The following is a 23,677-nucleotide window of genomic DNA, read 5'->3' as shown; positions in this document are numbered from 1 at the left end:
AAAATGAAACGAAAGCAAGGACGGGGTCCTGGACCCTCCTGCCACCACACACGGCTCCTGGAGAAAAAGGTCCAGTGTTTCCCTGGGGATGCTCCTGGGCTGCCTGCCCCGGCCAGGGCAGAGCTACAGCCTGATCCCGTTACGCTGCCTGTCCTGGGACAGCGCCTGTGGCTGAGCAACCCCTTGCCTGTCTCTCCTCCTCAGGCGGAGACGACACAACGTTTGATTTTATATCTTGTTCTCCAGCACAAGCACTCTTTGCTTCCCGGGTGGGTTGCAAGCATGGTGCTGCCGGCACCCATCACCTCGCTGGGCTCCCGCACCCCCAAACCCCATGCTGGGCTCCACAGCCTGACCTCAGGGTCTTGCTAGTGCCTCCCAGAGACCCAGAGACCCCAACCAAAGCCAGGGCCCAGCCCTGATTTAGCAACCGCCCAGCAGGCAAGCCCTCCCCAGCAGAGGGGACGGGGCTGTTGCACCACCCCAGCTCTGCTCCGCTTCCTGCGATTGTGCAGCTCCCCCGTTACGAAAGCAGCAGGCACCTTTACGAAAGCAGCAGACACCAGCCGCAGACACCGGCTCCTTGCTCTGCCTACCAGGGAAGCTGCTCACTTCCGCGGTGCCAGCTGCTTGGGTGCATGCAGGTCACAGGTGGTCTTCAAAAATGGTTCAAGAACGGTTTTGTACCCTTGAAGGGGGGTGAGAGCAGAGCAACTGCCCCGCAAACTTGCACCCTGCCTCAACAAGCCCCTCACCCCTCTGCGCGGCCGCAGCCACGGGAAGGGAAGGCGGTGCGCGTTCCCCTTCGTTAGGCTGCGAGAGTGATCACCCCTCAGCCTCCCTTGCGTTCCTCCCACAATGGTCCCAGCCCCTGGTGCAGCCCCTACCCCCCACCCAGCAGCCCAGCCCCTCACTGAAATGACTACACAGGACAGTCACGTTGTTAGTATTTATTTAGAAGTTATTACTAAGGAAATTACTATCTGTTAACTCGATCTAATTGAAGATGCCCCTGCTCATTGCAAGGAGGGGTTGGACTAGATGACCTGTAAAAGTCCCTTCCCACTCAAACTATTCTATATGATTCTATGAAATGCCCTGAAGTAGGACGAGGAGAGATACTCAACAGGTACCACTAAACTGCACTCCAGGAAAGACACCGCTCACCAGCTTGAAATGTTTCTGCTCAGCCCTGGGGAGGAAAACACTCTGCTAACTGCATCACCAGCCGACGCACCAAAGCTCAGGCACACAAGGACGTAGCTTTGAAACCATTCTGTGGCCAGGAAAGCCGTCAGAAGAGCAAGCAGGTCTGCTGCTCTCTGCTCCACACACCCTCAGCAGTTGGGTTCGAGGCGTGCCTTCTCCCTGAGGCTCAGAAGCCCTTGCTCCCAGGGCTGCGGGAGACAAAAGGCCCAACTGAAGGGAAAGACATGGCTTAGGAAGGACTCCACATTACCTTCTCTAGCCAGTCTGGAAGCTGTGCCCATGGCTCAGAAGGCAGCAGGAACAGGCGACATTCATGGTCTGTCGCAATGTCGGGATCACTCCCTTGTGAGGGCACTGAAGGTCAGCTCACTATATCACACCTAGAAATCAGGCAACGCTGCAGGATTAATAGGAAGGGACAAGGGACAAGGGACAAATGCTTGCAGCCACCAGTCACGGTAAGAACTGCAGGACCTAGCCTGTTCACCTCCACCTGGGCAGGGAAGAAGCAGGGCAGGGGCCTCCATCACCACCTGCATCCAATCACACCAAACACGGGTACCTCAGGCCCGACCACCTTCACCCCCCCGTGCCACAGCCCACCCCTGCAAGCCACAGGACACACTCTGGGCTGCAGGCCACATCAGAAGTCACAGCAAAATTCCCATCTTAGATAGACTTATACTATATCATACTATAGATACACACAGCAACATGTCAGAACAGGTCAACCCTAAAACTGCTCCTCCCGGCTAAACCCTCTAAGCTGACAGCAATCGGGAGAGTATTCAGAAGAATCTGCTTAGATGGATTATCTATTAAGGTAGCTCTTTGCCCCTTCCTGGCAAGGTGCCTGGCATTACCCCAAGAAGCAAGAGGCAGCCTGATCACATCCCATTGGCACGGTGATGCTCGATGACAACTGTGGCAGCGTGCTGCCTTTCCTCCTGCCTCCCATTTTTCCACATCATCGACACCACTGTTTGCACAGGGCTGCTCTCGACATGCTGCTCCTGAGGCTGGGGAGGGCGCGGCTCAGAGCCTTCTGCCATCGGAGGGTTGGAGGACGAGTTGCTGTTGACAGAAGATCTGGGATCCGGATTGGGAGCACTCTGCCACTCTTTCCCGGAGGGATTGAGGCTGCCAGATGTCAAGGGTTCCTCTGGCTGTGAGCTGAGCTCCTCCAGCACAGCACCCTCCTGCACATCAGGTGCTACCTGGTTCAGGACCTTGCAGATGCCCTGTGTCTGCACTGCAAGAGAGTTACAGCCAGACATGACATTCCCAGCCTCTCACCCTCCTCCTCTGAGCACGGGCCATCACGAGAGGGGAACAAAGTGTTCAACTAGGGATGCCTCCTGCCAGGGGAAGCCGGGAGAAGACACAGCACAGCTGCCAGTGCTCCAAGAGGGACTGGATGCCTCCAGTTCTTGTACCACCTCTGGCCCAGGGCCCTGGCCCCAGGCAGGCCTCTGCAACGGGGCTGAGGAAGGGTCCAGAGCTGGGGCAAGACGGCAAAGCCAAACCTAGTGGCCACCCCAGGCAAGGGGATGCTGGGTCGGAGGCGACCCAGAGTTCAGGCTGTCTCTGAGGACGGTGGTCTGCCCTGGAGGGCAGCGCTTTACCCAGAGCCACCCCTCACCCTCCCCAGCACTCACCCCTGATCTCCAGCTTTCTCTCCCTCCTCCCAGGCGAGCGGATGCTGCGTGGGACCACAAGGCATAAGGACAGAACCACGACCTGGAAACAGAAAGAAGATCAGCACAGACCTCAGCAAAGGACATGCATAGGCATCATCGGCCGCAATAAACGCCTCTCTCCCAAACTTATAAGGACAGCAGAGACCCCTTCACAAACACTTGGGGCTGAAGCCACTCACCATGCCGCAGGTTGTTACTGTAGTTCTGGTTTTGGACTGTCTCAAGGAGGCCCGCAGTTTCTGCAACTGCTTCAGCAGTGACCTGCAGGAGAGCAGGCAACGCAGGTTAATGCAGCGGCTGAACCAAGAGCCACACGCTGCCCTCCTCCCCGCTTTGCAGCCCAGAACAGGCCACAATCCCAAGGAGACAAACAGCCTTCTCCACCACATCTCCTGCCATCTCCAATAAGAAGAACTCACATGTTCTGCTTCTGCAGCAGCTGCACCTTCTTCTCCAGCTTCTGGTTCTGAGCGGTGCAGGCTGCCAACCTTCCCGGGAAAGGTGAAGAGCATGGGGGACAAACAGAGAGGTTTTGTTAGTCAACAGCAGGGACTTCACCAGAGTCTCTCCTCAGGTAATAAGCCACCACCTCTGGGTGGCTGGGGCAGATAAAATTGCTCTGGGGTCTACCCGGCACCACCCAGAGCAAAGCCCAGAGAGTGACAACTCACACCAGATTTGGGGAGGGGTGAGCCCTGCCCAGTGCCACAGAGAATCACCAGACTAATCCCTCAGGATGCTCACTCCTAGCAGCATACCAGCCCTGCAAATGCACAACATCAGGCTGTATTGTAAACTAGCCTGACCTGGAGAACACAGTGGACCAGGCAGGCCAGCACCTGGCTTGAACAGAGCAAGCTCTGGGCCATCTCCAAGCATTAAGAGAGCAGGGCAAGCTATGCCCCTAGCTTCTGGGCCCCCTGAGGAGAGCTGCTGCCCCAAAGCATCAGCCTTACTTTCTGCCCAGGGTGGCAAGACCGCAGCAGCAGCACAGCACAGCTGCTCGTAACCGGTACCACCTACTCCTGATCCTTGGCAATGTGGTTAGCCATTTTATAAGATAAACAGCCATTCTCTGTGACTCAGTGGGTCATGTATTTGTTCCTGTACCCTCATTATCAGGCCCCGAAGGTCCTGTCCACCAAGTAGACAAACTAAACAGATTGCTTGTACCCCTCTCTGCCAGCGTCAAGGTTCCTGGGTGCCAGGCTGGTTACTCCGTTCCTCACCAGCCTTGAAGGTCCCAGGCACCCAGACAGCCTAGTGTTTTTGAAAACCCTGTCACAGAGCAGGGAAGTGTAACAGCACACAGAGCACTGTCTACAAAATCAAGCAATTACAAGTCCTAAGGGGGAACTGGGACTGGAGCTGCTGCTGGACAATGAGACCCACGACGCCCCCAGGCCAGGGACACCTCCACCATCATCTGCTTCCTCCCTGGATTGAGGGAGTGATTCATATAACTTTATATCATTTTTGAGTCTTGATTATGATCATTATACTGATAGAGAAAACTATGTATTAATATCTGACCTGATCCGCAGAGGATCCAGGTGATTAGAAATCATGGCAAGTTGTATTAGGGTCTAGGTGATTAGAAATTATAAGTTAAGTTGCATTACAAATTCTGTGTTACGCTGCTTAAAGATTGTACTACATTGATTCTGCTTGTAGGAATCCCCTGTTGTTCTAATCATAAATTCTATGCTGTATTAATCATAATATGTTAACAAAACAAAGCTTAAATTGAAACTACAATTTAGTGCCATCATCATTCTGCCAAGGATTCCTAAAAGAACCTGCCTGTCCCCTCAGTGTTGGGTGACACTGCTGTGTGCCTGTACCTGTTTTCCAGGTCATCCACATACATCTTCCTCCTGCGACGACTATCAGAGGCTGAATGCTTGTTCCGGATCTTCTGACGCACTTTCTTCAGAAGCTGCTCTTGAGTCTGCAAGGGTCATTTCTCGTTAGCAGCAACCCCAGGGTGTTGGCAATCCAGCCCTCACAAACCCAGCATACGTCTCAGTGCTCAGCTCGCATGCTTTTGTCCTCTGTCCCTCCCACACCACTGAATGAACTGTAGGAGCTGTAAGGCAAACTCTGGCCTGCTGATGTGGCCAGCAGCTTCCCCTGGTGTAGCAAAAGTGAGGCGTACCCAATGGAGATGAAAAGCACGCAGCCACTAGGCAAGGGCGAAAAAGTAGGTTGGAGGCACTTGTGGTGTAACTGCCTCCTGCAAGCAGCCATGCGCAGGGAGACTGACAGCAGCCAGGTCTCATTGCTCTTTGTATCTATCTGATTAGCAAAGCAAAGCTGTGCACGTGGACACCGCCCAGGCCTCGAAAGGAGGAAAAGGACACCAAGCCCTGCTGCACGCTGCCCTGAACAGAGCACCTGGGTACCAATGCTCTCATCAAGGCACCATCTTGTATTTTCGAGCCCCTACTCTGGCTGAAATACTTGAGTGGTCTGTTTGGGAGTGACAGGCTGTAGCAAGGACTCACCTTGTTCAGTGGCTTATGGGTTGGCAATGAAACACCTTCTTTCGCCAGGAGCTGCCTCTCCTCCTCTGTAAGGACCAGCTCTGGGAATGTGGACTAGAAAACAGCAAAAATACACCTGCTGAGAATGCAGAGTAAAGGCAGTCCACCCCAGGGCAGAGAGGGCATGCAGAAAGCACAGAGAACCGGGGTCAGCAGTCCCAAAGCAGCATCACACTTCCCTCAGAGATATCCCTCACAGGAGCCAAGACAGGAGAGAAGGGAGATGTGAGCAGAAGCAAAGGCTTGGACCCACATGCATGGCAGTGAGTACCTGCACAAGCTGTGGTCCGGCATCCACAGCAATGGGGAAACTGGAGCTCTGTTCCTGTGTCAGTGCCTTGCTTGTGCCTTCCAAACCCATCCCTGTCCCCGGGGAAGAAAAGGAGAGTCAAGCACTGGGCCTTAGTAAGGCAGCACCTGATCAGCCAGCTTTGAGTAGCATGAAACCACAATTTTACAGCAGCAGAAAGCCACTAAACTTGGCGCTCTCCATCGTTGCCTGGCACTGATCCAAAAAAAAACCCCCAATGTGGGACTGCTTTTCTGCCTGTAGCCGGAACAGAAAGCCCATGCACATCACTTACCCAGGTCAACGGAAGCACCTCCTTGTGCCATGTCAGACATCGTGCTTTCCAGCATAGGCCAATGCGCATGGAGGGAATAGTTGTGGTCAGCGTGCACAACGCCTGAGCTCCAAGAGCCGCTGGCAAGGTTGCTGTCAGGGCTACAGGATGGAAGCTGACCCTCAGAAATGCCGCTGTCACTGTTGGCAGGCAAACAATCCAGTAGTGTGCCTGGTTCATCTTCAAAGGAGGTCATGAAAGAGCTGAGGAAGTCATCTATGTCCTTGTCTAGGACCTGTGGAGAAAAAGTTTTTCCTGAGCAAGGAGCCAAACCTCCTGAACCACAACCCAGCAGCAATTCCTCCAAAAGAACTCACCTCGTCCTCTAGCAAGCCCCAGTCTTGCATCAGATCGTTCTCCACCTCTGGGAGTTCAGGGCTGGGAACATCATCCTTGAGGATGAAGTCAAGCAGGTCCTCATTTATAAGGGCAGGCAGATCCTTTGGGGATGACATCTGAGTAGGACACCCAAAGTGAGCACAGGCACAGGGGGAGACACAAGCACTCCTTCAAGATGTCCCTCAGCCCCTACAAACAACGTCAGCCCCTCCAGACAAAGTCTCCCCGTGCAACGGCAACAGCTGCCAGGGCTCTGCAGCAATGACCAGCCCAGGAGTACTCCCCCAGCAAGGCTATTATACCAGCACCGGTGGCCCCACCACACCAGTTTCCCCACCAGACTATGGGGACCCAGCCACAGGAGCCATGCTCCACCCAGAATGCAAAAGCCAGAGGAAGGTGAGGGAAAGTGGAAGGGCCCCAGGCTTTCTGTTGTGGAGAGCATGCAAGACCCTGCCATTCCGCTGAAGCCCGAAGGTGCCATTCCCCTGGTGTGCAGCCAGCGGGACCAGCGCTCCTCTCACAGGCAAATTATTAAAAGAAGTTATCATTGTGGGGTTAACTAAAAGGGTTTCATTAATAATTAAACGATGACCAAATTACAATTAATTGATCACTGAACAGAATTGAAATGATAATCAAACAGTGATTAAGCAATAATTGAATAGCAATTAAACAGTCACTGGACGACTTAAATGATGATTTAAACAATAATTTAGGCAGCAGTCAAACACTCTACTACTTACTACACTTCTAATAATTAAGCAAGAGCTGGAGATGGGTATATATAAAAACGCATAAAATACACTTTTAGAACAAAAGTAAAATGCTGCTTACCCCGCTGTAGATATCAGATGCCGGGTGAAGGGTGTCTCAGCCTCGAGGAGGAACTCCGAGAGGTGTCCCTGCTCCACGGGAGATCACTGCTGTGCAGCACTCGTAGAGAATGAAATGGGCTTGGGGAGGGTACAGGCTAGTTTTATAGCCAAAAGTGATAGACGTGGTAGTCAAACCACCCCCTTGGTGTTTGTGCAGATGGGCAGCTGTGGCAGCTTTAGTTTTGTCTAGTCCCAGCTTGGACTGTCTTATCTGCCGATAAGACGTGGCCTAGACTTCTTGGTCCCTGAGAAGATGTGGCCTTGCATGGTTCTCATGGTTTGCACAGTACGGCTGGTATCAGCCAGGCTGGCTTGTTGGTGACTCCTGTACCAAAGCATTGCTCACTCGGAGCGGGGGCATCCGTCACACCTGCCCACTAGCACTGTTAAGCTTTCACACCTAGCTGGCAGGTGTCACGGTCGGAAAAAGCCCATAAACACCCTCCCCCCCCCCCAAATCCCACCCAAAACCAGAAGGCCAGGGCAGACCCCAGCCCCAGGGCAGCTCTGCCAGCTGCCTGGCAGCGGGAAGCGGGTCTGCCCTGCGGGACGGCATGGCGAGCAGAGGAAGGGGAGCTGGGCAGGGACCGGGCAGAGCCACTTGCTTCCACAGACACGGAGGACTTTCCTCCCGGGAAACGCGCACCAGGGAGGCAGCGAGGGGAGGGCGGGAACACGAGGAGACGGCAGCGACTGAGGCAGAGGGATGGGTGACAGGAGCGGCGCGGGGCAGGAACCGCTCCCCCCGCCTGGACACCCACCCGAGGGGAGCGGGCAAGCCTCTCACGGCCCCAGCCGGGCGCGCGCGGCGCGACACCGCCTGGTTGTCCCACGCACATACGACCACAGCCCGAGGCACAGCCGTGCCTGCGGGGACGGGGCAGCACAGCCCCAGGCTTGACAGGGCGGACCCTCGCGGGGAGCAGGGCCGCCGCACACCCGCGGGCTGACAGCGCCCGGCCGCGCCGCGCCGCACCGCGCCGCGCCGGCCCGCAGACCGCCCCCCTCCGGCCGCGGCGGTCCCTGCACCGGGGCCCCCGGCCCTCGCGAAGCCCCCTAGTTCCCCCGACCCCACCCATCCCGCCCCGCCCCGCCCCGCCCCGCACGTCAGCGCGAGGCCGACCGGTCCCGCCACTTCCACGGCGCCAGCAGTGACATCACCCGCCTCCCAGCAGATCCCGCGCGCTCGGCGGCCCCGCCCCTACCGGGGCTGACGCGCCGGCGCCGGCGCCCATTGGCCGGTGGCTCATGGGCGGCGGGAGCGCGCGACGGCGGCGACCGTGACCGGCGGGTGGGGGGGGGAACACCGGGAGCGCCCGGGGCCTACGGGTCCCGGTGGTGCGCCGGGCCGGGCGCAGGCCCGAGGGTACGAGCAGCGGGCAGGAGCACGGTCCCGGGGTGCGGGCGCTGAGCCGTGCCCAGCCCCGGGGCGCGGGGCCGGGCTGCGCGGGTACCGAGCAGCATGTAGTCCCGGATGTGGGGCCGGGATGCCGGGGGGGGGTGGAATCGTGGCGGGGGGGAGCGCAGTCCCGGGGTACCGTGCCGAGCCGAGCCGAGCCGCCCGGCGGCGCCCCGTACCCAAGCGCATGCGCGGCGGGAGGCGGCGGGGCGGGAAGCGGGCGGTGCCGTCCCGCTCCGCTCCGTACAGCCTCGGCGGGGCCGCTGCGCTGCTCCTGCCCGCGCACAGGTACGGGAACGGGGGAGACACGGGGGCCCGGTAACCGGGGGAGGGGGGGGCGGGGCACGGGGTCCCGGTAACAGGGAGCGCCTTGGCTCCCGGGGGGCTACCGGAAACGGATGTCCCGGGGAAGGGCCCCCCCCCCCCCCGCCTCCGCTTACCGGCGACGGGGCGGGGGGGAGGAGTAGCGTCCCGGTTACCGGGGCCTCCTTGCTCCCACCGGGGCTTCTCCCCCTGCCAGCGGTGACCCAGGGGCTTCCGGGGCCCGGTCACGCTTTGACCTTGTTTTGGGGCGCGCCCCCCACCCCGGGGCTGACGGCTCCCGAGCACCGACGCCCACCGGGGTAGCAGGAACAGTCACAGCCGGGCCGGGCCCGGCCCCGTGAATCCCGGCCCTCTCCTTGCCCTGACCCAAAATAGCTGCCACCGTCGCAGGCCTCGGCCCACAGCCTCCGCTCGCCAGGCCCGGGAGGGCATCCCCACCTCGGGCCCCCCCCCGGGGACCGGTAGCGGGAGAGGCCTGGCTGGCTGCGGCCACGGGCCCTCCAACCGGGGTGGTGGACGGACGAGCGTGTCAGCAAAGCGTTACCGCTGCCTTTCCTGCCCACCCTGCCTGTACACGGGGGGGGGGGAAGCGAGTGGGAAGGGTGTCTCCGGCCCGCGGCGCGGTTTTGGGTGGGGACGCCGGCAGACACGTTCCCCATGGCCCCGCCACAGCCGGGGAAGGTCATTCCGGCAGCTTCCGCCGATCATCCTGGGATGGACAACTGGTCGTTTCCCCCCCCACCCCCCCCCCCCCAAACCGGGACAGGGCGATGGGGTGGGACACATATGTCTGGGGTGGGTGCTGTGGGGCAGGACTGAACCCTGCCGGGGAAAAACCTGGCTCCCCACCGTGCCCGGGCTGGAGCATCTAACCGGGTGAGGGAAACTCCCGTTCCCTGCCCTGATTCCTGCCAGATCCTGCCCGCGCCCCTGCGAGCTCCCCGGCCCTTTGAATCTGCCGGCAGGATGTCTACATGCTTCTGCCGTGGCTTCATCGCTGGCTGTTAGACCCATATTTGGTAGCAATAATTGTTTACTCCCTTCTCTCTCCCTAAGCCTCGCTGCTGAGAAGGGGAGGGGACATATTTTTGGGATCTTTAGCTTTGCTAAAGCCTGCGGGTTGTCCGGTAAAAGGTCCGAGCCCCCACCCCACCCCCCGCAGACCATGGTGTGAAACCCCACAAGTGCTAAATCATCGGGTGATGGTGTGTGGTGAGCACCGGCCGAGCACGCTGCTTGCTCACCAAACGGCAGCGGCAGGAGTTTGCTGCAACCCGAAGTGGCACGTCCTGGCAGATTTGGGGAAAGGGAGTGGGAAGCCTTGAGGGAGAGGGAACAGGGACCTGCGGGGTGCGCTCCGTTCCGGAGCTGAGCTCTGCCGACTGCCGGGCGGAGAAATGCCCCGCGAAACCCCGCCACGCTTCCCTCTCGCTTTCCCCTTTCTGCCTGGCCGGCTGCAGGCAAGTCACTTGCCGTGGCAAGCGTGGGTGCCCGGGATGGGGCACCCGGTGGTCTCCAGAGGCCATGAGAGCACCCACTGCACCCCGAGCGCTGCTTTTGGAGTGCTGTGCCGGAGGCCCGGCTCGCTAAGGGTCCAGGAGGGGCTGCAGATGGAGTCCTGCCCTTGCTTGCCCCCGTGCCTGCCTTGGGGGTGCCACCGTCCGTGCCCCCTCCCTTTGGAGGGCAGGGGAGTCGCAGCAGGAGGGGACAGGCCTGGGGATGTGGGAGACGCTGGCAGTTAATGGCCAGAGCTGCTTCACCTCGGCGTGGGTGAGCACGCAGGCAGGCAGGCTGCAGCTGTGACCCTCCAGCCCCGCTGCCTTGTCCCGTGCCCGTTTCCCACACCGAGCAGGGCTGCCCTCCCTGCGAGGGCGAGAGGATGCTCCCACCCCGGCCGTGGGTGACAGCCGAGTGGTCACCGGGGTGCCGTGGGGCTGGGGCTGGCCTTGTCGGCCGCTCACGCTCCCCAGGAGGCAAGCTCAGCCTCGGCTGGAAGAAACCATCTTCCCATCTGACGTGGACGTGCGGCTGGGAAAGAGGAACCGGGCTGAAGGGGCTCGGCAGTGTGCAGCACCGTCACTCGCCAGGGCCACCAGCTCAGCCTTCCCATCGGCATGGGACTGAGCCACCTGTGCCCCCAGTGCCTGCCGCGGCTGCGTATACTGGTCCCATACTGGGGAACCCAGCCAGAGCCTGGTCCGGCTTCTCAGCAGGTTAATTTTTGACCCAGTTCATCGTGCTGTTGTGCAGACACCGATGTGCCGGCGAAGCCACCGCTGGCAGGTGTTGTGGTGGCCTGGTACCTGCCTGGCTGGGCCAGCAGCCCTGTGCCTGCGGAAAACCCTGGCAGTGGGGCAGTTTGCAGCTGATAAAGCTTCCTGCAGCCAGTTCTCAGTCCAGGGGTGGTCCGGAGTGGGGCCTTTCCCAAGTGAAATTTGGCATTGCCGTAAAAAAAAAAAAAAACCAACAAAAACCACAACAAACCCAAACCTCATCCGGAGTCTCCCTTATAAAGAGCATGTTAAAAATGGCAAAGTTGTTGCATTTGAAGGTTTGCAGCTTGTTCTGGAAACTGGCTGTGAGTGTGCCAGCAGGCTGCTGTTGAATTTTGGCTGTTTTGGTTGTTTTTTTTTTTTAAGATATGAACTCTCTCTAACCATTCTTGCAGTGCTAAACTCAGCCGATACAAATATAGCAGTTACATCACGTGACGGAAAACTCGCTCTCAGTGGTCCCAGCAATGATGCGGTGGTTCCTTGGGCCGGCGCCGCGCTGCCTGCCCACGACCATCCCTGCCTGTGCTGCCCCTGCCTTTAAGCAGAGCCCAGAGACCTCCACCACCGGGATGGTTTTGCTCACCTAGTGCGGGGTGAGATGGAGGCAACCGGGATGGCTCCTAGGGGAGAGGGACCCCATCAAGAATCTCTCCGCCCCATCCCCCATTTCGGGATCGGCTCAGGAGTGTGCTCGTGGCTCAAAAGGTTGCACACATCTTGCTATAAAATGCAGAAGTGTGTTAATCTGGCTGCCGGCTGGACGGCTCGCCGCTCCAGTGTCATATCTGCCTTTGCATACCAACAACCGATTGAGAACGGGTTTGCTTGCTCTGGAGGTGAGCCAGCACAGAAATGTGGTCTGTGTTCATTGAGACTTGGTTTGTTTGGGGTTTTTTTGCTTTGCAGAAGGACAGCTTGAATTTCGCTGTCCTTTTCCTGTATTTTTCTGGTTTGCAGCACTGGAATCCCATGCTGTCTCATCCATCATGTCTACCCCGGCTTTTCCTTTCCTGCATGGTACCTGGAGGGGAGAGGTCCGCAGGGGCCGAGCCCTGCGTTGGCGCCCTTGCAGGAGGCAGCAGATTTGCAAACCCCATGTGATTAATTGCCACATTTGCTGACAAATCTCTCAAGGGTTTGAGGAGGTGTACTGCTCATGCAGCAGAGAGCATTTCTGCTTTGATGTCAGCACAGTTCAGCTGCTGGAGCCTGAACTGTTTCTGTAGAATATGGAAATTAAAATGAACCATCTCCCTTTCCTCTGAGGATTTCCTTGATGTGGTGAGCACCTTCCCTGCCGAGCTTTGTCGTTTTTGTAAGAGCTCAGGAGTGGGAAGGCTTGAGCAGTTACCCTCCTGCGGTGTCTTGTAAAACGTGGTGGCCCCCGTGTAGGGTGTGCTAAGGGGTGCCTCCACGCAGCGCCTGATTTTGGGTGGCTTTAGGAGGGCAGGAGGCGGCTGCGGAAATGGCCAGGCATGGCCTGGCTCCTCTCGGTTCCTCTCTGCCGTCTGGCGTCTTCCCCTTCTCTTCCTCCGTGGTCTCTGACCTTGTCCTGGCAGTGGCATGTTCTCCTTTTCCTGCAGAGGGAGGGAAAGCAGGTTTATGTTCAACTCGAGAATATTTTTAGATATAGAGAAGATGGCCTGGTGACCGCAGCAGCCCGCCCTGTGTAGGAAATATTCGGAAAGCCCTTTCCACAGCAGGGTATTGCTCGTCCCTTCAGCTCTGCAGCTTTGCTGGTGCTTCTGGGTAGATGGCAGTGGCACAGGCGGGCACCTCTGCCGCCTCCTTCCCACTGCCGCCGGGCTCCCTTGCTCTGGACCCGAAATGCATTTCATTCCTCATCAGCAGAGCCAGTGGGGGCCGCGGGCCTCCGCAGAAACATTGCCGAACGGCTCAGGAATGCAGAGCTGGAGCTGCTCCATGTGCTGGTGGAGGCGGCATGCTCCTCTGTCCCTGCCTCCCACCCCACCCCACCAGCATGGCTTTGTGGCTCTGCAGGAGCAGCACCCCTGCCCTCTGACTTACTCCTGGCCAAAATTGGATGCAGGAGCTTTTTATCCGTTGTAGGTCCTGCCCGTAGCCCGCTCAGGTCCGTGGTTGGGAGCAGCCTGCCCCAGTGTACCCCCTTCCATGGGGGACCAGAGCTGGCAGCGCCAGGCTGGGGTGCACAGGCTCACTGTGAGCTGCTGCAGTGCGAGGGAGGCTGCCAGCAAGTCTTGCCCAGGAACCTTCCCGGGCCAGGCTGAGGATGCACGTGGCCAGTAACCTTTCCCTGACAGCCATAATAGGAGAGCTGGTAGGAGAAAATCAATCTAAAAGAGAACAAGCAGATGTGGTGCATCCCACTGGTGCTCTTGTGTCCTCCCACCAGCTGGGGTTTAAGGACAAGGCAGCCTGGGTCGATGCAGAGCAGGGGATTCCCTCCCCACCAGCAGGCTCTCGGGAGAGGAAAAGGCATGTCACTGCTGGAGAGCATCGGGTTGGGGCTGGCTGGGGACTGGGAATGCTGAGAAGGGCAGGGAACAGTGAGGCAGGGCAAAGGACCCGGCGCAGGGACCCTGAGGCATGTAGCAACCTAGGAATGCACTGAAAGCTGCTGCACAGTGGGTATACCCAAAGGAAAGGGCTCTTACAAGCCCTACAAGCTGTGCCAGGCAAGCAGGGGGCTTATTTACAACCTTTTACTTCTGTTATTTATGATTTTACTCTGCTATAAGAATATTGTGGTTCTAATTAGTTGTTATTAAACCTGGTGTTCTGGAGTCCTATTGAGGGGTGCTTGCTCTGAAGCTGATCTGTGCAATCCTTCAGGCTTGAAGCTGATCCTTTGAGCTGGGCCCGGCTTGGGGCCTGTTTCACATGGCATGGTGCAGCTCTTGTGCACTCTTGCAGTGATACCTGCAGCGGCTGGTCCCTTGCCCTCCTGCACATCATCCTGTGCACAGATTCCCCGGCCCTGGGTTTGTGCAGTAGCTGCTGCCATAGACCCTGATCTCTGAGCACTCACTTGGTGGGAGTGGTGCTTTCCCCAGGTAATTATTTTTAACAGCCAAGCTTGGTGCCTGGTGCCCTTATCTTGCCTCCCCGAGCAGCTCCGGGCTTTTCCGTCCCTCTGGGTCCCTCTGTCCTCAGGCTGCCAGCTCAGCGTTGTCTGCTGGTGATGTGGGGGGCCCCGATAGGCGGGGCAGGGCTCTGCCAGCTCCGGGTCAAAGCTTGGTTTTCCTCTTGTGGCTTCTGTGTCATGGCAGGCTTAATTATAACCCCTTCCATCACGTTCTCCCAGCTTATCTCGCGTGCGTCTGTGTGCTCACTTCCTCCTCACTGACAGCATCTCTGCTGGGTACCAGCCACTGTCGCTCCTGCAGGCGAGCAAAATCAGCTTTGGGACCTTGCGACAGAGAGGCAAGGGTCCCAACGCTGGCTGGAGACCCCAGGGTCAGCACAGGTCTGGAAAGTGGGACCCCCTCGCGGGCTCGCCAGTGTGAGGTGCAGCTCTTGCTTGCTGCTAGAAGCTGGGTCCTGGCTTTCGGAGAGCAGAGACACTGCCGGAGGGGAGGAGGAGGAAGGACACCAGAGGGGCCAGCAGTCAGAGCTAACCCGTCTGTCTCCTCCAGCAGGTGACGCAGCAGTGGGGACAGCCCAGCCGCCACCATGGTCGCCCTCTCGCTGAAGATCAGCATCGGCAATGTTGTCAAGACGATGCAGTTCGAGCCCTCCACCATGGTGTACGACGCCTGCCGGATGATCCGCGAGCGGGTGCCCGAGGCCCAGATGGGACAGCGTAAGTCCACGGTGGGGCTGGCTGCCATGCCAGGGCCACCCCAGCTTAGCTCCTGGCATTTCATCAGTCTCCCTTTCCTCTCCTGTCTCTGTGCCCGTCTGGGCTTTCCCAAAGCAGTGGCGGGGGGGTGGGAGAAGCAAGGTCCAAGTCCTCCTGCCCAGTTGAGGTGAGGGGCAGAGCTCCTCTGGCTCCCTCCTCGGCACCCCAGAAGGAACTTGCAGGTTTGGGGGGCAGGAAAACACATTTGGAAGTGAAATAACTCAAGCTCTTTGAGCCTGCTGCCCTTTCTGTCTCTGCTCCTCTCTCCTACTTGCATCCATCACCAGTAGCCAGGACTAGGTGGGTTTAAACAGTTGCAGGGGTTGTAGGGAGCACTAATAAACCATATATGAGAAAATTTTTCCTTTCCTGGGGGATATATAGTCCTCCATCGGGTCTTTCCCCCACCAGCAGCTCTGCCAGGCCTGTGCTGGTGCTCTGTTACCTTGCTAAGCTTTCTCAGCTCTAATATCTCCGTGCTGCTGCCAGGCTTAAATTTAAGCTTATGGCTCACAAGCTCATGATGTGACTCACACCCATGCGGACGTGGCCTGTCCCCAGCATGGATGGGGAGGCTGGAGCTCTGGGACATTGACTTCTGGGCTCTCCTGGGTCCCTGCTGCCCCTGAAAGCAGCTGTGCCACAGGGGAGAGGCAGCAGGAGGTCAGGAGTCGTGGGAAGAGGAGGGGGAGCGTGGAGACATCTGGGAGCAGCAAATTCCTCGAGGAGGAAAGGAAATGCCTTCTTGCGCGTGCCCGCCTGGCCAGCAGTCTGGCAGACCATGGCTTTCGGTTTCGGAGAGAGACTGGATGTTTGTGTGGATGCGGGGCTGTAACAGTGTTGGAAGGAGCGTTGTATTTCCTGCTCCTGGACATGAGCCAGCCTACTTATAAAAAGAAAAGCGAGGGGAAAGCCTTAAAGGGAACTGCTTATTCCTGAGTTCCTTTTCAGCTGCTCACAGCTTTTCTTTTCCTATCAGTTCTTTGCAGCTTTTGTTTCTCTTTGCTCTCCTTATCCAGTGGCACTCAGGGGTAGCTTTTTGAGCTGCCCTGTTTTTTTGTCACCTTTGGGCTGGGAGAGCTTCGGTGTAGGTTTCCAGCTCTGCTCTTGCACTGTCTCAGGAAGTGCCTCTCCCCGCCCAAGCTATGGATCTGGGGCAAGCTGCTCAGTTTTCAGTGCTTTAGAGTTATCCTCTTGGGATTTGCTTTGAAAATAGCTTTTTTTTTTTTTTTTAAATTTAAAAATAAAATGGCAAGCCTCCGTGATTTTTCTGCTCCCTGTTTAGTAGGATCCTAATGGCAGTGTTAGCCAAGCAGGAGCAGGGCGGCTCAGGAATTTGTCCTTCCCTGCAGAGAGCTGCCAACGAGATGACGCATTATAAACATAGTCAGCCAAGACAGCCTGCGGCGCAGGGTTGTTGCAAAGGTGGAGAAGGACCTTTCCCGGGGCAAAGCCAGGTGTGGTCCTGGCCTCTTGCAGCAGGAAAACAGGGCTATCCCTGGGGCTTCAAGCTGGGGTGCCACTGCCTGGGCTCCAGCAGCAGCACTTTCGCCGGGTACCCCAGTCCTGAGGGAGCAGGATTTGGTGAACAGTGCTTATTTGCCACTTCTGAGACCTTGTAAGCCTTGATCCCATCCTCCTTCAGCCTCCTCCTCCCCAGACAGAGGAGTCCCAGGTCCTTTAGTCCCTTGTACCAAGGATTTATCCTTTAAGTTTTCCCTCTCTATATCTTTTCAAACTCTGCTACATCCTTCTGGGGAGGTGGAGACCACACTACCATGGAGTACTCGAAGTGTGAATGTAGCTAGGTTTTATAGACCAGTTCCCAGCACCCTTCCTGGTGATGCCCAGCATTTTACTACCTTGTTTTGGCCGCTACTGCACGTTGCACCAAAGATTTCAGAGAGCTGTCAACCACAACTCCAAGCTCTTCCTTCTGTTGTGACTATCAGTTCCAAGATCAGTATTGCATAGGCATGCTTCAGATGATTTTTTTGGTAGATAACTATGGTAAAACACGTACCTCAAAGCTTGCCTGCCAGCTTTGTTGCCCACTCATTAGCTTTAGGCTCCAGCATTCATGGTAGTGCTGCGCATTGCACGCTGGGCTGCATTGATGCACATCCCTGGGCACAGGCTGGCATCTTGGTTGCCCTGTCCTGCTCAGGATTACCCTGGCAGAGACTTCACGTGTTTTTCAGCCAATGATTTTGGGCTGTTCCTGTCGGATGAAGACCCAAAGAAAGGGATCTGGCTGGAGGCTGGGAAGGCTCTGGACTACTACATGCTTCGCAATGGGGTAAGCATCTATCCCACCTCGTTCCAGCTGGTACCCGCCTTGGCTCCACGGTTGGATGTGCCCACAGGGTTGAGCTGGTGTGGGTGCCTGCCCTGCTGCCTTGCATCGTGCCCTGCAGCACCCCATGTCCCCCCGACAATTGCATCAGGGAGATGGGAGCTGTTGGCGTGGTGGTGGGATGCGGGCGCTCTGCGCCGGTGCCACTGCTGGGAGCTGTGGTCCGCTGTGCCCACAGGACACCATGGAGTACAAGAAGAAGCAGCGGCCCCTGAAGATCCGCATGCTGGATGGGACAGTGAAAACAGTGATGGTGGATGACTCCAAAACTGTCACGGACATGCTCATGACAATCTGTGCCCGGATCGGTGAGAGGAGGGGGCAGCAACAGGGGGGAAGAAGGGAGGTGGGGAGAGTTGACAGCATCTTGTGGGGGGTACCACAGGAGTGGCAGCAGCTCTGCAGCAGATGGCTTGGCAACGGGGATGGCCGAGGGGTGCATGATGCTGGGGAGGGGACACTGCATCCCTGCGTCACTCCAGGCTCTATATTTGGCAGTGATGTGCTGAGCTTGGTCCTCTGCGCTCCTGCAGGCATCACCAACTATGATGAGTACTCACTTGTTCGGGAGATTATGGAAGAGAAGAAGGAGGAGGTTACTGGCACCCTCAAGAAGGACAAGACCCTGCTGCGAGATGAGAAGAAGATGGAGAAGCTCAAGCAGAAGTTGCACACGGATGACGAGTGTAGGTGCCTGCATGCGCTGGGGATGGGGTCAGCCCATGCCGAGGGCAGCAGGGAGGGGAGCCGGGCCCCCTGCAAGGGGAAGAGCTGGCACAGGGGAGGAGAGGTGACAGTGGAGAGCACTGTGACAAGGGTATATGTGTCCACGCTCCCTGGAGTCTCTCCTGCCTGGAGGCCCAGGGCAGAGGGACAAGAGCTGGGATGCACCAGACGGACATCCGTTTCTCACTCCGCTTGAGCAGCCCCAGGGCTGGGACCAGCCCTGCCTGGGTGCCCGTCCCTGCTCATGCCCTGGCATTGCCTGCAGTGAATTGGCTGGACCATGGCCGGACCCTGCGCGAGCAAGGCATCGACGACAACGAAACGCTGCTGCTGCGGCGCAAGTTCTTCTACTCTGACCAGAATGTGGACTCACGAGATCCTGTGCAGCTCAACCTGCTCTACGTGCAGGTACAGCTCCCTGGAGCACCTGGCTCCGCTGCTCCGTGCAGCCCCCTGCCAGGGCTGGTGGTTAAGGGTTTTGGCCAGGAGCTGCCATGGAGGGCACTTCAGGATGCCCAGTTATCTCCTGGGTAAGAGCCAATGCTGGCAATCCCAGTCCTGCCCTCTGCATAATCCAGAGCTCCCCAGGGGATCCTGTGTCTCCTCTGTCTGGCAGGAGCCATCCTGAAGTCCTGCCGCTGTTCCTCTGCCAGGCTTGGTGATGGTCCCTGCAGGGGACAGCCTGGTCCTAGATCCTACTCTTTTTCGGGGCCGCTTCTTTTAAGTCTGGAAAACAGGTCCCACTCAGTGTCGAGGAGAGTGGTGGCAGGGTTGCATGGCTGCCCAGCCCACGGTGGTGTCTTCTTTTCCCACTCAGGCTCGCGATGACATCCTGAACGGTTCCCACCCTGTCTCCTTTGACAAAGCCTGCGAGTTTGCCGGCTACCAGTGTCAGATCCAGTTCGGGCCGCACAACGAGCAGAAGCACAAGCCAGGCTTTCTGGAGTGAGTGTCCCTGGGACCCCCTGAGCTTGTCTCAAGGTGGCTCAAGGAGCTTAGCAGCCCCCAGCACTGCGCCAGCACACAGGGCTCCAGGAGTGCAGTTGCCTCTGGTGTGACCCTTCTCCTCCCTGCAGCACAGTGCCCAGGCGTGGAGGTCCATGCAGGCTGTGAGGGGTGCCAGCCCCCCATTCTGTTCCCTCTGGCACCCACCAGAGGCATGCATCCAGCTCTGATGGGGGGGACCCCAGCCCAGCACATGGCCTCCCCTGATGCCGCAGGAGGGGCTGCATCCTCAGCACCTCCACCCCGCTCTTAGCAGCTCCTGGGACAGCTTTCGTTACTGCAGCAACCACCTCCATCCTTCCTGCGCCCAAAAACTCCCAGTCCGTGCCCTGGCCGGGGTTTGTCAGAGGCTCTGGGTTTGGCCTCTTCGTAGTTGAAGAGAAACACTGGCTTCAGGCTCTGCTGCTAACAGCTGTCTTGGCTGTCTCTTGGCAGACTCAAGGATTTCCTGCCGAAGGAGTACATCAAGCAGAAAGGGGAGCGCAAGATCTTTATGGTACGTGCAGGGGGGTGTTGAGGCCTGGGCTTCTTGTTCCTCCTTGCCAAAGGTTGAGGCTGCTTTTTTCTGAAGGCAACACGTAGCAGCTTGGCAGGTGAGAAACAGGAGCAGGAACCTGTAGGTGGGCAGACAAGGCAGCCTCTGAGCTCCCAGAGGTCAGAGGGCGGCGAGCTGTAGCAGGGGCAGGGGATGTCGGTGGGGTGCAGAGAGCCTGGAAAGGCTGTGACAGGGCGATGGTGGCATAGCCAGCAGACTGTGAAGCTAGCATGATGTTCTGTCTTTGCTGTTGCAGGCCCACAAGAACTGTGGGAACATGAGCGAGATTGAGGCCAAAGTTCGCTATGTGAAACTTGCCCGTTCCCTCAAGACCTACGGTGTCTCCTTCTTCTTGGTCAAGGTAGAGCAGCAGGCTCCCTGGTCACACATCTCACTGACCAAAATTACTCTTCTCCAGCATCCCTCCATCTGTTGTGTCTCCAGCTGCTAGCCCTCAACCCATATCGCTCCAGTCTTCCCTGCGTCTCCACTGTCCACCTCTTCTTCTTGCCTTTCCCCGTGCAGTGCCTTCCCACTCCTCGCTTCACGCTTTTTCTCATTTTCAAGCCCCATGTCATGGTTGTCACCACCAGAAAGTGTGGCTTTGGGGGCTTTGGGGGTGTTTGGTAGCCACAGCAGGTCTCAAAGGTCTCTGCCTGGATGGATCCACCCCAGAGACAGCCCACAACCCTTCTGTTTCGGCCCACAGGAGAAGATGAAGGGGAAGAACAAGCTGGTGCCGCGGCTGCTGGGGATCACCAAGGAGTGCGTGATGCGCGTGGATGAGAAGACCAAGGAAGTTATTCAGGAGTGGAGCCTGACCAACATCAAGCGTTGGGCAGCCTCACCCAAGAGCTTCACCCTGGTAGGGACCAACACTGGCCCTCCACCCCCACTCCCCAGAGGTGCCCCCGTGGGGGGCTGCTCTCACGCCAACGCCTCTCTAGGGTATTGCTCCACGGTGGGACAGCCTTGCCCTCCTCTGGTGCCTCTCCCGGCTCTTGTTTTGGAGGCCAGCGCTTGGGCGCTTAGCGCATACCAGAGGGGCTCAGGATGGCTGCCAGTGCCCTGCTCCAGTGCTACCCTGTGCCCTGCCATTGCAGGATTTTGGAGATTACCAGGATGGTTACTACTCGGTGCAGACGACGGAGGGGGAGCAGATTGCCCAGCTGATTGCCGGCTACATCGATATCATCCTCAAAAAGGTGAGGCTGTGCTGAGAAGGGCACTGATAATCAGCTCCTCTCCAGAAAGGGGTGCAGGGTGCCCCTTCCAGCTGCCTCCAGAGAGCCATTGGCACACGGTGCTGCTGGGGGAGCTGGAGATCGGGCAGGGGGACCCTGTGGCCCTGGTACAGTGCCTGGCAGCAGGAGGAGGGGAAGGCTGGGAGGTATGTGCTGGCTGACATGTTTTCTCTTTCCCTCTGCAGAAAAAGAGCAAAGACCACTTTGGACTGGAGGGGGATGAGGAGTCCACCATGCTGGAAGACTCTGTGTCTCCAAAGAAGTAAGTCCTCCAGCAGCAAGTTAGCTGCCAAGCAGGAGTTGAATGGAGAGTAGGCTCCAGCCAAGCTTGCAGCACAGTGTGGAGGAAGAGCTGCCAGTCCTTTGGTGGCAGCGCTCCCACAGAGCTTGGTGCCGGGGCTGTGGGCATCCCTTGACCTGGTATTTCTCCCCATTTCAGGTCGACTGTCCTGCAGCAGCAGTTTAACCGTGTAGGCAAGGCAGAGCTGGGCTCAGTGGCCCTGCCAGCCATCATGCGGACAGGTGCTGGAGGGCCAGAAAACTTCCAGGTGGGCACAATGCCGCAGCCTCAACTGCAAATCACCAGTGGCCAGATGCACCGAGGGCACATGCCTCCCCTGGTAAGTTCTCCCTGTGCCCACTGTAGGGCACAAACTCTGAAAGGTGCTTATCTGGCTCGTGTAGACCCACCCATTTGGGTCCATGGCCAGGTGTTGGCTTGCTGTGAAGAGCAGGGGCTCTGTGCTGCTGGCCTCGTGTGCTTGCTGGCCTGGCTGAGCTGGTGTCCTCCCGTACCTGCTCTGCAAATGTGAGCTACACCCTGGCATTTTCCCCTGGCTGGCGGCTGCAGCCTCTCCTTCAGGTTGAGCTGCCCCAAGCTGCTGTGCCTGGCCAGCCCCACCAGTGCTGTGGCTTGCAGCAGAGCCCTGTGCCTAGCTTCAGGGCCCCCCATGTCCTCTGCAGCTGGAGAAGTGCTTGGAAAAGGCCAAGAGAAGGCTGTTTTCTTTGGCCCCGCTCAGCCTGCTGTGGGGCTTGCTGCAAAAGCCTTGTGGGGTCCCACTGCATCTGCTCCCCACTCCCTGAGAGCTGGTTAACTGTGAGACTCATTTGTACCCATGGTGGGACGGGGCATTTCCCAATGGCAGGTGCAGAGGGGAGACCTCCTTTTTGCTAGATGCACCCCCCTTTATGGAGACACCTGCCTAGAGCACTGGCATCAACAGCACTTTATACCATGTTGCAGGGGGGCATGTGAGCCAAACGTTTAAGCCTAGGTTTCAAGCCTCTGGTGTACCTCAGTCTGTCTCTGTGTTGCAGACTTCAGCCCAGCAAGCCCTTACTGGCACCATCAACTCCAGCATGCAGGCTGTGCACGCAGCCCAGGCCACGCTGGACGACTTTGAGACCTTGCCGCCCCTCGGGCAGGATGCTGTGAGTGCTGGGTGAAGGCAGGGTGCTGGGGGGGGACCTTGCTGGAGGTTGTCGGCTGGGCTGGGTGAGGCTGGCCACATTCCCAGGAAAGGTTTCAGCAGCTCCTGGGAATATCTGCTGCCTGCCAAGAGGTGGGGTTGTATCCCACTCTGGGGGCAGGAGTGGAGGGGATACTTGGTCATGTTGCTTGGTCAGGATGGGCTGGGGAGTTCTGGGTGGTCACAGCTCTTCCTTCCCTCTTCTGTGTCTCCTCTTCCCTGCATCTCTGTGTGTGAGCATGGGTGCACCTACCCACCACCTCCACCACCATCTCCTGACCCTGTTCTCCCCACTTCAGGCATCCAAAGCTTGGCGCAAAAACAAGATGGACGAGTCAAAGCATGAGATCCACTCCCAAGTGGATGCTATCACTGCTGGCACAGCCTCGGTGGTCAACCTCACTGCAGGTACATGGAGGGTCAGAGAAGAGGCATGCCCCATCTCTGGAGAAGGCTTGGTCTTTCTTGTCTGGCTGAAGGTCACAGCTCCTGCCCTTCATCAGAGACTGGAGGAGCCAGCCTGCCCCAGCTAGAGCTAAATCAGCCCCAACTGCTGCTAATATGCCTGTAGAGCTGGCCGTGCCACCACAGCTCGCCCTGCCTTTAGACCCCTGCCTGTGCCCAGCCCAGTCCTTCCTTCCAGTCCTTGGCTGACCAGCCATCCTCTGGACCAGGAGCGTGTTGTCCAGTCCCTGCCATAGCTCCAGGCACAGCTGTGGCACGGTGCAGCTTTCTTTCCCCAGGCTCCCCTGCCCAAACTCGGCTAATGTGACAACATTTCAGGCTTAGGAGCCAAAGGGTCTCTCCCTCCCCTCCCAGGAAGGACAACCACATCGGTGACAGGCACAGGGATGCTCTTCGAGCATCACTTGAAGTGCATCCCATCTTGACTCATCTCCTCCCTGTGCAGGGGATCCAGCGGACACAGACTACACTGCTGTGGGCTGCGCCGTCACCACCATCTCTTCCAACCTGACGGAGATGTCCAAGGGTGTGAAGCTGCTGGCTGCGCTGATGGAAGATGAGGGAGGGAATGGGCGGCAGCTTCTGCAGGCGGCCAAGAACCTGGCGAGCGCTGTCTCAGACCTGCTGAAAACAGCACAACCGGCCAGCGCTGAGGTGGGGGGCAGGAGGGGCTGTAGGGCTGAGAGGAGGGTGGAAGCCAAGGGGAACCACTGTGTTTTAGGGCTTGCTCACGAGCCCAGTGTTGATTTTGCCTTGTTCC

At 57.9% G+C, this 23,677-nt stretch overlaps 2 protein-coding genes across 8 annotated transcripts in view; one reads left to right on the top strand and one right to left on the bottom strand.

The window, feature by feature from the left end:
- Window positions 1-935: 935 nt before the first annotated feature.
- On the bottom strand, window positions 936-7,312 carry CREB3 (cAMP responsive element binding protein 3). Its single transcript, XM_052779066.1, has 10 exons — window positions 7,255-7,312; window positions 6,396-6,533; window positions 6,042-6,313; window positions 5,733-5,826; window positions 5,417-5,509; window positions 4,754-4,860; window positions 3,329-3,397; window positions 3,089-3,170; window positions 2,868-2,949; window positions 936-2,461 (listed from the first exon to the last, which is right to left on the bottom strand). The coding sequence occupies exons 2-10, from the start codon at window positions 6,531-6,533 to the stop codon at window positions 2,097-2,099; spliced, it is 1,302 nt and encodes a 433-aa protein (XP_052635026.1). The 5' UTR covers window positions 7,255-7,312; the 3' UTR covers window positions 936-2,096.
- Window positions 7,313-8,870: 1,558 nt separating this feature from the next.
- TLN1 (talin 1) overlaps window positions 8,871-23,677 on the top strand; it is a 37,528-nt gene continuing 22,721 nt past the window's right edge. The window contains exons 1-16 of one of the 7 annotated variants that reach the window (XM_052776439.1): window positions 8,871-8,982; window positions 14,912-15,078; window positions 17,319-17,416; window positions 17,652-17,781; window positions 18,007-18,159; window positions 18,465-18,607; window positions 19,017-19,144; window positions 19,640-19,700; window positions 19,996-20,100; window positions 20,449-20,604; window positions 20,843-20,944; window positions 21,169-21,245; window positions 21,423-21,603; window positions 22,301-22,414; window positions 22,752-22,860; window positions 23,363-23,571. In XM_052776439.1, the coding sequence (XP_052632399.1) occupies window positions 14,949-15,078; window positions 17,319-17,416; window positions 17,652-17,781; window positions 18,007-18,159; window positions 18,465-18,607; window positions 19,017-19,144; window positions 19,640-19,700; window positions 19,996-20,100; window positions 20,449-20,604; window positions 20,843-20,944; window positions 21,169-21,245; window positions 21,423-21,603; window positions 22,301-22,414; window positions 22,752-22,860; window positions 23,363-23,571 (1,896 nt within the window). In that variant the 5' untranslated portion in view covers window positions 8,871-8,982; window positions 14,912-14,948. Of the gene's footprint in view, window positions 8,983-14,623; window positions 14,784-14,911; window positions 15,079-17,318; window positions 17,417-17,651; window positions 17,782-18,006; window positions 18,160-18,464; window positions 18,608-19,016; window positions 19,145-19,639; window positions 19,701-19,995; window positions 20,101-20,448; window positions 20,605-20,842; window positions 20,945-21,168; window positions 21,246-21,422; window positions 21,604-22,300; window positions 22,415-22,751; window positions 22,861-23,362; window positions 23,572-23,677 lie in introns of those variants that run through there. The other 6 variants (XM_052776444.1, XM_052776438.1, XM_052776440.1 and 3 more) reach the window with 6 other exon arrangements.

Source organism: Harpia harpyja, chromosome Z, assembly GCF_026419915.1.
Source record: "Harpia harpyja isolate bHarHar1 chromosome Z, bHarHar1 primary haplotype, whole genome shotgun sequence".
NCBI lineage: Eukaryota > Metazoa > Chordata > Aves > Accipitriformes > Accipitridae > Harpia > Harpia harpyja.
This window is presented reverse-complemented; position numbering and strand designations above follow the sequence as displayed.